The sequence below is a fragment of the Sciurus vulgaris genome, assembly GCF_902686455.1.
Source record: "Sciurus vulgaris genome assembly, chromosome: 14".
NCBI classification, from domain to species: domain Eukaryota; kingdom Metazoa; phylum Chordata; class Mammalia; order Rodentia; family Sciuridae; genus Sciurus; species Sciurus vulgaris.
Window position 1 is genome coordinate 64,306,846 of NC_136475.1, and position 13,348 is coordinate 64,320,193.

At 54.5% G+C, this 13,348-nt stretch overlaps 1 protein-coding gene and 1 pseudogene across 2 annotated transcripts in view; both read right to left on the reverse strand.

Moving 5' to 3' along the window:
- Positions 1–668: 668 nt before the first annotated feature.
- LOC306644360 (extracellular tyrosine-protein kinase PKDCC-like) overlaps positions 669–13,348 on the reverse strand; it is a 34,878-nt gene continuing 22,198 nt past the window's right edge. Inside the window, 8 exon segments of the mRNA XM_079111234.1 lie at positions 669–1,523; positions 1,956–2,129; positions 3,734–3,841; positions 4,084–4,141; positions 4,143–4,164; positions 4,800–4,930; positions 4,932–5,072; positions 5,610–5,732. Of these exon segments, the coding sequence (XP_078967360.1) occupies positions 1,438–1,523; positions 1,956–2,129; positions 3,734–3,841; positions 4,084–4,141; positions 4,143–4,164; positions 4,800–4,930; positions 4,932–5,072; positions 5,610–5,732 (843 nt within the window). The 3' untranslated portion in view covers positions 669–1,437.
- On the reverse strand, positions 9,656–10,563 carry LOC306644546 (extracellular tyrosine-protein kinase PKDCC-like; annotated as a pseudogene). Its single transcript has one exon. The product of its transcript is annotated as an extracellular tyrosine-protein kinase PKDCC-like (transcript).

Sequence of the window (13,348 nt, forward strand, 5' to 3'; positions counted from 1 at the left end):
CAAACATCTTTTACCTGAGAAATAACACCCACCATCTCTACTGAGGAGAAAGTGGGTTCTGAGTTAAAGTTTGGTTCTTCTTTGTAAAGCCCACAAAGGGTTCATGCCCTTTGAATCACCATCCAGGCTTGGTTAGAAGTCTAATATACTATCCTTTGTGTCACAGAGTGGGTTGGTTCCTTCCTTCCTGAACTTGTGGTAGGCAGTGGGGATAGTGGCAAGACAAAGCTGATCTGCCTGGAGATTGCTTGTCCAGTAATTCTTTCCGGAGCTATTTATCCATCTGTTAACTGAGGCGGCTAACATCCCACCATGGGGACCTGACTCTTTTGTACACAAGAAACTGGGATGGGTTAAAACGAGAGCCTTCCTGGGGAAAAGGCTGTTTCCATGTCTTTTGTCAGAACATTGAGGTGGGGGGCCACACAGGAGGAAGGTACCACGGAAGGAGGGTTTGGAAGCACATTTGGTATCTGTAGTGTTTGCCACAGAGATTTTACTCTTCAAAAGCCATCACCCCCCATGACACACACATACCCACAAACATACACCAAAGAGATGACAGGGAACCGAAAAGTCACAGCCCATGAAACTGTAGCTTGAGAAGAGTTTTTGCCGTGAAACATCATTTTATTAACCGATATATATATATATATATATATATATATTTTTTTTTTTTTTTTTTTACAAAAATAAACAATTTAACAAACAAGAAGTACAAAAGCTTCTGGATATGCAAACTCCAGGAGGGGGGAGCCTGGCGTGGTTGCTTGAGGCTTTCACTGAAAGCAAATGAGGCAGAAAGGTCCTGGTCCCACCCCCACTCCAGGTCCTGGCTCAAACGGCAACCTGCTCCTCCACCCTAGTCTTGGCTCATATTGATGTGTGCACCTCTGCCCCTGACCCCTGGGCTGGCCTGGGAGCGTGCCCTCTCGGTATAAGATCACCCACATCCTGGAGCATCCCCACCCACCGCCAAGTTTCCTCTCTGGAGCTAAGCTGAGAGAACACTCTGTGACCGATTGTCCCCACGCAGCCCCCGCCTGCCTTGGCATGTGCAGCAATGGTGGCAGCGGCGGCAGCAGCAGCAAGGGCTTTGGCTACATTCTCACACTATGAACACAGTGATGGGGCTGCCCACGGAGCTGTCCCAGTGCAGACCAGCCTGAGCCTTGCTCGCAGCCCTGAGCGCTGGAGCGGCAGTCGCTCCCCAACCAGGATTCCTGGTCTGGGAACCAGCAGTCTCAGACTTAGCCTTGTCAACTCACATTTTAACATTTTGCATTATTGCACGTTTGTCCTGGTCACATCGGTCTGTCTGGGATGTCAGTCTTGTCTGCAGAGGTTACCAGGTGACATGCAGCTCTGCTAGTGCAAGTCACTTCCTCCATAGGCAATCCCAGCTGGTGAGGACAGTCAGCTGAGCCCTCAGACAGGTCAGCCAGTGGCCCTTACATATGTGGTCCTGTTGGGATCGGGGACTACTTGGTTCCATCCAGTCTTGAAAAAGACCAGCTTCCGACCTGGGGGCAGAGGTGAGATGTAACAGGTCAGGATGGTTCTCTTCTTGGAGGCAGGGCCACTGTCCTAAAGCAACTGCCTTGAGGACACTATCTCTCTTCCATTATCTCAGCCTCCCCGATGGTTTCTTATTCACTTTTTGGGGGGGGTCTTCGGGGTGGAACCCAGGGCCTCATGCATACTAGGCAAACACTCTATCACTGAGCTACCTCCCCAGCACTCTTTGTATTTTTTTACATTTTTGTTTTTAATTAGCTTATAAATTAATTTTAATTTTTAATCCTACTGCCTCAGCCTCCCAATAGCTTTGGTTACAGATATGTGCTGACATACCCAGATTTCCCCATCAGATTTCTGAAGGGACCCACTCCCTGTCAACCTGCTCTAGAGCAGTTCAGTCACCTTCCATGGAATGCCCTCTCCCTCTCACTCACCTGTCCAGGTGGTCTGGTTAGTGACCACAAAGGCATGGCACTGGGCATGGCTCTCACAGACATCCACGGCCTCTGCCAGGTTGAATACAGACAGGAGGCAGCTGCCATGGTGGTAGGATGGCCAGCACCGGTAGTCCTCCTGTGGAATGGTGCTGTCTGGGATGCGCTGGTACTCTATGGGTGGGGATGAAGCAAACGTGAGAACTCTGGCCTGGTGAGGGCTGGGGTCACTTTCTGAATGAGGGCTGCAAGACTCATTTCCTAAGTGGCGGCTGAGATCCAGGCCAGCATTCCCAGCACGGAGGTGAAGGCGGCAAACACCCCATGAGCTGATTGTTCAATGAAGACGAAGTGCAGACTTGGTTCTGGGGAGATACGCAGCTCTCAATTTTGAGGGCACTGAACTGGTTCAACAAGATCAGCAGGCACATGTGTGGCACAGATACATAGAGCTACTAGCTGTCCAACCTGGCTGCTGAGGCCAGGACATTTCAGACATTTAGAACACAGTTCTCAAATAGCACTAAGCATGTGATCCCCAGGGAATCTTGTTAGGATGCCTTACGATTCAGGAGGTCTGGGTGGGACCTGAGAGTGCATTTCTAACCAGCTTCTGGTCTTGCTAGTATGCAGGCCTCACTTGGCTGCAAGGGTTCAGAGCACCCCTCACTGAACTTTCTTCTGGTTATGGGGAGAGAGGTCAGGCAAACTCCTTAGATAGGCCTAGGGGAACAGTCAGGTAGTTCTGAGGTTAAGAGGCCTAGGAGTGGATGCAAAATGTCCATGGCTAGAGCAAGAGGGAGCTGAGATCTCCCAGGATGCAGAAAGAACCACAGAGGCTCTAAAAACACCTCCTAATTGGAAAGTAGCTCAGCCTCAGGCCTCTTGCTCACCCCACCTTTCCTGCTGCCTGGGGAGCCCCAGTTCTGGATCGATCATCCAGAAGCTCTGGGCCTCTGGCCACCCCGCCCTCCGGCCTCCTTCTCCTGCCAGGGACTAGACCAAAGTCCAGGGCTAGCTGTGATTTATGGCCCCATAAACAGCGTCCTCAGGGACAGAGCCAGCCATTGTTCACCTCGTTAAACTTTATTTACAGGGCTAACGAGGGCTCCCCCACCCCTAAGACTGGTCAGAGTGCCTTGAATACAGAGGCTGCCCACCCCTTGCCCCCCTGCCAACCACAGCTAGACCCAAGGACTTCTGCAGAGGGACCACAGCCTGTAACCAGTGGCCAGAATTCTCTCAAGCCCTGGGAGAGCAAGTGTCTTGTTTGGTTTCAGTGTGGGGTCCCCTTCCACTTCTAGCTGTCCCCCTAGCCCAGGGAGTGCAGAGGAAGGAAAGAGAAGCAAGTCTATATTGTGTTCCAGCTGTGTAACAGGAACTGCGCTAATGCTTTTACACACCTGGCCTGCATCTAATCCCCATAAGAACTTTGTGAGGGGAAGTAATATTGAACCCCAATTCACAGATGAGGAAAGTGAGGGTCCAGGGCTAAGGCACACAACCAGTAAATAGAGGGTTTGAAGCTATCAGAAGAAGGAGAGTTGGCACCCACCCCTGCCCCAGTTCCAGGCAGAATGGCAGTGTTCTAGCTCAGCATGAGACAGGACCTCAGGGTAAAGGCTCAACAGTCTGTGTCACCCCAACTGAGCCCTCAGGATGACCTTGGAGACAAGGGTCCCCAGAGGAAGGGTGAGTCACTAAGCTCAACTGGGGGTCACTTACCCTCCTACCTGCTCCTCACCTACCCAGCTCCTGGGTCCTGCTGGGCCACTCACCAGCGCTACTGCTTGTGGTGGAGTTCTGCAGATACTGGCCGCTCCGGTACAGGTTCAGCACCATCTCTAGCTGGGCCAAGGTCTCATCCACTCCCCAGGTGAGCTCTCCTGCAAATTGTAGTGTGGCTATAACAGGGTACCTGGGTTCCTACTCCTTCCCACAGTAGGCAGCCAGCCACTGCTCCTTCCTTCCTCTAGGGCCTGGACCCTACAGGTGGGCTTGGGAGGGTCTTTGCCTCAGAATACTGCCCTAGCACATGGTGGGTTCTGGACCTATGCCGCCCTGGGTCATTCTTGTCCCCTGCTGGGGGAGGGGTGGGTGATGAGAAGCAGATGGCCCTGAGACTCACCTGTGGCATTGACAATGATGTCCAGCAGAGGCCGTAGTGAGGGTGGGGCACTGTGGGGGCAGGAGGTATGTGAAGAAAAACCTGTGGTAAAGATAAACTAAGGGCTCAGGGGAGCCAGTCTTTGGAGACACATCCTTCCTTTACCCCAACCTGGGACAGAACCCAATCTGGCTGGGGAGCTGGATCTCTTAGGCCTGGTGACCAGGCATATCCTGAGTGTGTCCCAGGGAGTCTACTCTTCGGAATGGGCCTGGGCACAGATATGACCACATCTAACGTCAGACCCAACTGAGATCAGAAGCATGTTTTTCCCGTTCTTCCTCATCTTCCAGCCCACATCACCCCCTGACTGAGCTCCAGCACCACAGCAGTTCCAGGGTTGGGGCTTCTTAGCCATGAAAAATACTGCAGAGGTCAGGAGCCATGGAAGGGGAAGGGGAAATGCCAGCTCTAGTCCCTGAGTTGGAAACTATTTTTAGAAGCCTCCAGCTGCCACCCTCCAACCCGGATTCTCCTTGGACTTGTCTATTTTTAGTTCTTACCATCAGGAGCTTGTGCATTCCCTCTTGACTTGGCAGAAGGCTTTCCCTGCCTCTGTGGCTCCATTGGTCAGGGTTGAGCCTTCCTCCCTAGCTGGCCTCCTGGACCCCATGTTGGTTCTGGCTCTGCCTCCCTCCTTGACCTCCTTCCCTGGTGGGAACTCCTGTGGAGGTTACCTGTAGGCATTGTAGAGGTTCCGCTTCTCATTCATGCCATCACACCAACCCTGGGCCGAGCAGGGCAGGGTGAAGTTCCTGGCTGGAAACTCCAGTATGCAGTCAGCACTGCTTGCACATGGTGTCTCCTCCCACACGGGCATCATCCAGGTCTGTCACCTTCAGCTCTCCATCCACCAGCACGAACTGCCGAGGGCGGAAGTCTAGCAGGGTGACTGAGCCCAGTGGAGAATGGGCCAGGTGGTGAAGGAGGCGGCCCAGGCTGAGGCAGATCTGAAGGACAGACACCGGCTGAGTAGGGCCTGCTGGACCTGGGCTCCTTCTTTTGTGGCTCTGAACTGAGCTTGGATTGGTCTTTCTATTCTCTGGGCCCCTAGGGACCTCAAAGAAGAGGCCAGTGATTTTGATTAACCCTTGGCTGGCCTGACCCTGCAGGCAGGGGGTCTAAGGATGAGGAATCTCTTCCCTGAAGCTTCATCTTGAGTGTGGTTTTAGTTCAGTGTATGGGAGTAGAAGGAAAGTCAGGATGACCTTAGTCATTCATGGTCCCAGGAAATTGGCCCTCCTACAGTGGCTGTGTGTGTGTGTGTGTGCATGCGCCTGCACACGTGAGGAGGGGTGAAGCAGTGAAGCAGAGAATGCTGGGATCCTCTATGTCTTGCTTCTTTTCTTAACCCTTTGGTTGATGGCTGAGTCAGCTTCCTTCCCTCTCCTTGGGGTGAGGAGGAGCCGAAGCTACTCTAGAAGCCTGGCCTTCTAAGGGAGAATCATCCCAGCAAGGAGCCTGGGGAAGCCCCACTCCCTGCTCACTCGGAATCGATCCTCCCAGGAAGTCTGCAGCAGCTGGATCATCTCCACAGGGGCGCCCAGCTCCGTGATGGTAGTCAGGGTGTCCGGGATGTCCTCGCTGTCCTGGTAGCAGTAGCCATAGAGCTGGGGGAAAAACCAGGGCAGGTCATTAGGTCACAGGGTGGGGGAGGGACAGAGAAAGGCTGGATGCCCCCTCCCTCTGGCCTGAGGCCATCCCTAGGCCTTTGCTACAGCTCAGGCCAGAGGAGAATAGCAGCATTGCCTGGGAGGTCTGCCCCCTCTTCCTGCTGCCGGCAGCCTGAGTTCCTACTGACTGACTACAGCAGCCCCTCACCTCTTGCCACTCAGGGTGATGGGCAGGTCTGGCCACCACATGTTAACCAGGTACCAGGCAACGTGCTCAATGCACTACATGCGGAATTCAATTTATTATAAATAACCCTGAGGGGCACAGTAGGTACTGTTATTATTGTCTCCAATTTCAGGTGGGAAACCTACTCAGAGAGGTTAAGTTGCTTGCATAAGGTCACACTGCTAATAAATACAGGAGGTAGGATTCAAATTCTGCCACTCAGATTCTACAACCTGGTTCTTTCCAAGAATACCATTTGCTAATACACAATACCGCAAATGATTACCACACTTTGTCCCCTATTCCAATCCTTGTCTATTCCTTACCATTCCTACTTTCTGGCAACTTCTTCTTTTTTTTCTTTGCTGGGATTTTGTGGGAAAAAAAGCAAAGAGGCACATCCCTGGGTGCCCTTGGCCCTTGTGGGTTAGTGACATGTTTCAAGGGGGTTGTAGTGAGGGATGGGTCTCAGGGAAGATCAGCTTCTTGGGGACATGGTCACAAGAAGCTGCCCATATCATGTCATCTGAGGGAGGGGCTTAGTACCACCCACCTGATCGGGGAAGTACAGACTGACTTTGTCACTAACACCTACACCAGAGTCCACAGGAAGCCCTGCTTTTCCCAGCACACTCCATAGCAGTAGGGGCTCAGAATGGGCTCTAAACAACCAGCACCCTGTGGGTAGGAACACAAAGGTGAGTTGTCCAGGCCAGCCTAGGGAGAGGGGAGAGCTGGGAAGAGTCCATGGGCTAGATGTTCCTGCACATTGTCACTCCTCATGCCATCATTCACACCCTTCCCAGACCCCTTCATGCCCCCTTTCCTCCCCAGGGTGCCCTTTTAGCTGCCCTTCCCCAGAGCCAGCTGCCCTAACTCTGCTGGAATCAGAGAAAGCGTGACTCGGTGTTAAGCTATCAGATCACTTGGGTGGGGGTGGGGGTGGGATGGGATGTCAGGGGCAGTTCCAGGCACCCTCTTTTTCTCTCCCCTTCTACCCCCCCATCAGCCTAGGGAGGCCTCAGACCCTGGTGAGGTTGGGGGGGGGGGGGTAAGGGGAGCAGCCCTGGGGCCTGGTTCTCATTTTCTTGCCCAGAGTCTGAGCCTTTGTGGGAAACTTCTGAAGGTTATTAACACCCGGAGGTCGTTAAATGCGCTGTTACGAGGTATTAATCAACACCCCTCAGAAAAAAATAAAAAGACACCATTAACCCCCCCCAGGAAGCGTGAGGCTGAGCATTTCAGTCACATCTTTTGTTCCATTTGGAAGAAGAAATACACTCTAGCATGGCCAGAATCTGGGCCCAAGTAGGCCTGGGGCCCATCTGAAGCCTGAAGCTCCCAGGATGACAGAGTTGAGGAGGGAGGAAGACCCTTGTGCCCTCTGACCTTGGGCTGCAGAGGCAGCCAGGCATCTATCACGTGAGGAAGTGTGTGTGTGTGTGTGTGTGTGTGTGTGTGTGTGTGTGTGTGAAAGAAAGAGAGGAAGAGAGAGAGAGAGAGAGAGAGAGAGAGAGAGAGAGAGAGAGGGAGAGAGAGAGAGAGAGAGAATTTGTGTGTATATGTGTGTTGGGATGGGGAGGTGTCACATAAGACAGATAGAAAGATCCTGGTGACCAGAGCGCATGTTGGGAGGTGCACAGTGGCCCTGCTATTAGAGCCAACAGCACCAACTAAGGCTGCTGAGAGCAGCACTCAGGAACCTGAGTGACTGGGACTTCTAGAAACCTTCCTTCTGGTTTCCTCCCACTTCAGCAAACAAACGGTTTTGAATTTAAGCAATTAAGAAACATAAAACAACACGGTTTCTGGTTCCCTTCTGATTCCTGGCATACCCAAACCAAGCCTCCTGGGCAGGAAGACCCCCACCATAGACTTCCCTGGCTTAGAGATGGCGCAGCTGAGGAAGCCAGAGGGATACAGGCCTGGGAGGACAGGGATAAGCAGGGTGACCCAACTCCAAAACACACTAGGGCACCCCACTTTTTTACTTCCCTTGGGTCCTAGCTACCGTAGCAACTCTTGTGCCTGAGTGCAGTTGACTCCAGCCTCTGACCCTGTGAGAGTCACTCAGCCAACCCAGACAGGCCCAGTCTTGATGAGGGAATGGGTGAAAACAGTCCAATTGTAATGTTTTTATTTGTTTTTTTGTTTTCCCCTGTAGCACCTTCAGCACCGGGACCTGATGTACACAGGGTGATCATTCTGTGGTAGGTGTGCGGGGGTGGGGGGCTAGCTGGAGGCTTGCCAGGAAGTTTTAAGAGGTCCATGAGCGAGAAGTTCCTGAAGACACAGGAGGACACACCAAAGGCAAACCTATTCTGAGAGGGTGGTATTGAGTCAATTAACTAACATTTAAAGTCCTACTAAGTCACTCAGAACCTCTCCACCCTCTCAGAATCAGGCTGACATTCCAGAATTTCCAGAAAGTTCTCCAAAACCCCCTGGGAAGTGCAGAGAACAAGATCCTCCCAGTTAGAATGGCCACGTAACCAGTGGCTCACTCCCTGGAGCTCTAGACACAGTGTCAGCCATGCAGCCAGGCATAACTACACACAAAGGTTGGCTCTGCCCAACATGTGACCAAGGCAGGGCCCAGGACCCTGCCATAGTGTCTGGTCAGGGTAGGGGTATCCTGGGGAAGATGGGAGCCAGCAGGAGTCCTAAGGAGTTTTTTTGACTATCTATCTTATTCTGGGCTAGGATTCCATTCACATCCCAGGGAAAGAAGGGATGCCTCGTTTTTTGGTCAGTTCTGCTGGGTGCAAAAAGGTGAATCTGAGTGGGTCAGGAGGTGGGAGGTGGGAGGCATGGGCATATTCACTGCTGGGGAGTGCACACGCCCTGTGTTCACTGGGCTAGAGCAGTTAGGGATTCCCCTCAGTCTGCTCAGACATGTGCAACAGGAATAGTTTGTCTTATCCTAGGCAGACTTAAGAACTGGGACCCAGGAGAAAGGAAGCAGGGTATGTTAAGGCAGTGCTGGATTGTGAGAGGCTCACTGAAAGTTCAGTTTGGAGGAGATTAGGTGGGGGTCTCATCTCTCCTGCCTGTTTCCTAGTAAACAGGAGAGGCAGATTCTCACTTAATAGGATTCTGAGCCTCTGGCCCTCAGTCTGCCTAGGATCCTAAGGCTTTCCCAGTGGTTCAAGTAGACCCTCTTTAAGCCCCTGGGAACCCCAGGGTCACTTCTTGGAAAGGCTGGACATTTTCTGGTCAACTCCCTCACTCCCTTCCAGTGGTTTCTGACTGAGTGGGTGGGGACTCTGTGAGAATCAAGCCTGCCACACGGTCTCTTTCCAGCCCTTCCTAACTCCATTGCAGTCCCACCCCATCTTTAAGGTCAGACGAATCACTGGGAATTGAAAGAAGTGGGGTTCATATTCCATCACTATGGGGGACTCTACCACTGCTGCTGGGGGCTGACTCAACCATGGATGTTTGGTGTCTTGGCTTAGAATTAATTTGGCTTGAGTAAATATCCTGATGTTCAATACCCTAGCTCCAGTCGGGCACAGGGTTCTAAATTCGAAGCACTGCCCCATCCCTAGGGTTTTGGGGCTCTCTGTCCTGGCCTCTGTCTTTCAGGGATGTGTGTAAGCTGAGAAACCCAGGAATCACTGGGTAAGAGGCAGAGTGGTGCAATGGGAAGGGCCCTAGCGCGGGTTCTGTTCCTAGCTTAACATGGGCACAGTCACTGGTGCCGCATTTCTTTTTCTATAAGACCAAGGCGTTCTCTTTCAGCCTCAGTGACCAGGGCCTGGGCGTTCCAAGCAAGCCCCCTCACCCTCGCGCTCCACCCTCGTACCTGCAGCACGTTGGGGTGCCGCAGGCCGCTCCAGCAGCACCATCTCCTTGAGCAGTTTGTGGCCGCCAGCCCGATAGCAGCCCCTCCGCGCCCGAACTCGCGCACACAGCTGCCCAGATCGTGGCCCCGCTGAAGTCCACCGCTTTGAGCGCCACCGCGCCCCTCCGGGCAGGCGACCCGGTACACTGCCTTAGTGTAGCCGGAGCCCACGTACTGAGCGCCAGACACGTGCGGAGCGCGGCGCAACCCAGGCGAGGGCCCGGGCCGGGAGCCGGGGGCCAGCCCGGGGCGCCGTCGGGGCAGGGGCCGGGCCCGTGGGGGCCGGGGACGCTGCAGGCCCAGCCCGCCCGGAGCCAGGTCCATCAGGCGCCGCCGTTCGGGCCGGCCAGCCCCGGGCCCAGGACCCCCGCGGGAATATCGCTGCACCTCCTCGTAGCGCGCCCGGATCTGCCGGGCTAGCTCTCCACGGCCCCCGCGACGTCCCGGGCCCGGGGCCGGCGAGGGCCCGGGGGACTGGCCTGGCCGCGGAGGCTCCGAGCCCGGTGCGAAGAGCACGTTGAGAACCGAGCCCAGCAGGAAGGAGGCGCAGAAACCCGCGGCCACCGCCGCCCGCCGGCGCCGCATCGCTCCCCTCCCCCCGGCCGGCCGGCCCCGCGCGGCTCCCCGGCCCCGGCCCCGGCCCCGGGCGGCTCAGGCTCGGAGGCGGCTTCGCTCTGAGCCCCGGCGGCCCCCTGCCCAGCCCGCGCGCATGGCCCAGGCAGCCCCGACCCCGGCCCCTCGCAGGAGGCACATCGGCCTGACACTTGCCTCCCTCCCGCCCTGCCCCCGCCGCTTATAGGCCCGCAGCCGGCCCCCGCCCCCGCCCTCCGCCTCCGCCTCCCGCTCCCGGCGCGAGCCCGTCCTCGGCACCGCCCCCTCCGGCCGCCCGGGCCGGCCTTCCTGCTGACTGACAGCGGGACCTCCTCCCGCGGCGGTCCGGGCCTTGGGAAGCGGCGCGGAGGCGGCTCCGGCCCTGCCCAGCCCGCGGCCCCCGGAGCTCAGGCTGGGAAGCGCGAGAGGGGGCGGTGGCGATCCCGCGGCTCGCAGGGGCTCCGGGCCCAAAGCGAGGGAGGATAACGGGGCCGGGGCGGCCGGATAACGGGACCGGGAGGCCGATAACGGAGCTGGCCCAGCAGAGTGGGTGGGGTAGATAAAGGGGCGAAGCTGGCGGGTAACGGGTTACGGAGGGACGAGCAGCTGAGGGCGGGAGCGGGGATCCCTGTGATCCCAGAGCTCCCTGCCTGGGACCCCGGCTTTGGGGGCGAGCTGGTCACAGGGAAGGCGCTTGGGTTCCGCTTCTCGCGGGTGGGGCTGGGGGGTGGGGACTCCTTATTCTGCCCTGGACTCTGGGTTGGGGTGAGGTGGAGGGCGGTTTGTTGAAGCGAGCACGGCCGAGTTGGCACCTGTGAGTGCCATGGGACGGGAACTCTGGGCTCAGAGGAGTTATCATGAGCTTTCTAAGATGCCTCTGTTCAACTCCTTTCTGCCAAGACTTTCTGAAGTTCCTTGTCTGAATCCCATATTTAGCCAGGGATCCACGGCTTACCCTGAAATTCCGGGGGGTCTGACGGGTCAGCAGCGAATCACGAACCACGTGCAAAAAGTTCATTTGTGCCCACGCACGTCTGTGGGGTGTGGTGCATCAATATGTCCGAAGGAGCCACTGTGTCCCAGGAAGGGAGTATGTACCCTGTGTGAAGTTGGTGCTGACTCCACCAGAACGTCTGGTCCCTCCCCCTCCCTCCCTGATTGCATCATTAGTGCTAATTGAGGGGCTTTCACACGCCAGTGCATTAGTTGTTGGAGTAAGCTCCCCCCTCCGGGAGAGATAAGCGCTGCCCCTCCCCTCGCAGTTCTCACCTTTCCCCACGCCCTGAAAACTATCCACTTAGATCCGCTCGCCTCCATGGGCATCCTCCTCCCTCCCTCTGGGCAAGTTATTCTGCCCTCCCTAGTGTCAGGATTGACCGGGGAGGGATGGTTGGGGAGAAGGAGAAGGATCCAAAGCCTCCTTTCTGAGTGGGTATCAGGAAGGGGAGATTTTCCCAGAAGAAATCTGACTTCCTACGGAAAAACAGGGTCTCTGATTAGAAAGGGGACAGAAATTTCTGTCCTTTTGAACATGGAAGGTCGAGTTCTCTTGCCAGGCTATGATCCACCAAGGTAGGCCATCCAACACTGACTTTTTGATCCTCTAAGACTTAGAGAGTAGGGGGTCCCCCAGCTAACTTAGCTGTCATGGGAAAGGCAAGGTGAAGGAAGCCATGATCCCCCTGAGAGCTTTGGTTTTGGTCCGGTCCTGTTCCTGCTTAACTGCTCTGCCCTGTACTGGCCTATGGATGCTGGTGTGGGGGGAAGGCTCTGAGCAGATGCCCTCCCCAGCCCTCACACCAGATGTCTTTGGTCTAATTAACTGTGCTGGGAAAACCAACCTGGTTTGTAAACAGAGCTACTGGCTAAAGTCAACAGGGAACAGCAGCAAACAGCAAACATTCCCCTTGCACTCAGTCTCAGTCCAATTCAGCCTCTGGGGGAGAGGGGGAGCTGGGTGGATCATAGGCCCACTGGTCCACAGCTGAGTCAGGGAAAGCTTGTCTGCTTCTGGGGCCCCAATGTGGCTGTTGATTTCCTTGGTCAGTTTCTGGATCTCCTCTACTGGGAAGAAAGGGGACTCTAGGAGATGCAATTGCCATCCCAAGATAGGCTCTGTCCTGGTTCTGGAAATACCCCATGGATTTTTACACAGCCAAACATATCAATCCATGAGGACACCTTTGCCAGGAGATTATTCCTTGAAGAACTTTCTTTGGGGCCTACTCTGCTTTCAAGTCTTGGAGAAGCATCTGGGGGTAGGGCTTGATATTGTGGGTCTGCAGCTCCATGTTGGTGAATATAACATGAACATTGTGAAGTTCATTACACATCATGTAGGTATTATAATAACATGTTCTGAAATTAGATAATGATTCCTGTGATATTTCTGCCAAGCTTCAGTATTTCTGTTATGGTTTGAAAGTTCAGTGCATACAGGGCCAGAGAAACACGCAAATGTACACATAACACATACACAACACATACACAGAAGCCCCCCGAGTGGGAGCCTCACAGGAACACAGGCATTTCAGCTGTCTCACTCTTAGACACGCAGACATATACAATGAGATGGTAATAAGGCTTTTGGCTTTTGAAAGAAAGAGATTGAACTTATGAACAGAGTAGTTTCTGAATTGATAGTTCTTAATCAAATTTTGCTTATTTTATTTTATATATTTTGTGCCACCCAGGGAGGAATTATTTCAAATTGAAAGACATGAAACACTGGGCTGCGCTACTATAGGCCGCTAATCTCCATCTACTTATCCATCCAGAGACCAAGTGGGACCCATAGCCTGGGCTTCACAGGCCACAGTCCTCAGACCAGTGTCCTGCTTCAAACCTCTCGTGCTATCTTCACATGGGGAGTCATTCCCCGTCATCCCCAAGCAAAGTGGTCTCAGGAGCCCTCAGAACAGTGTTAGTGCTAGTAGCTTTGGATGCTAT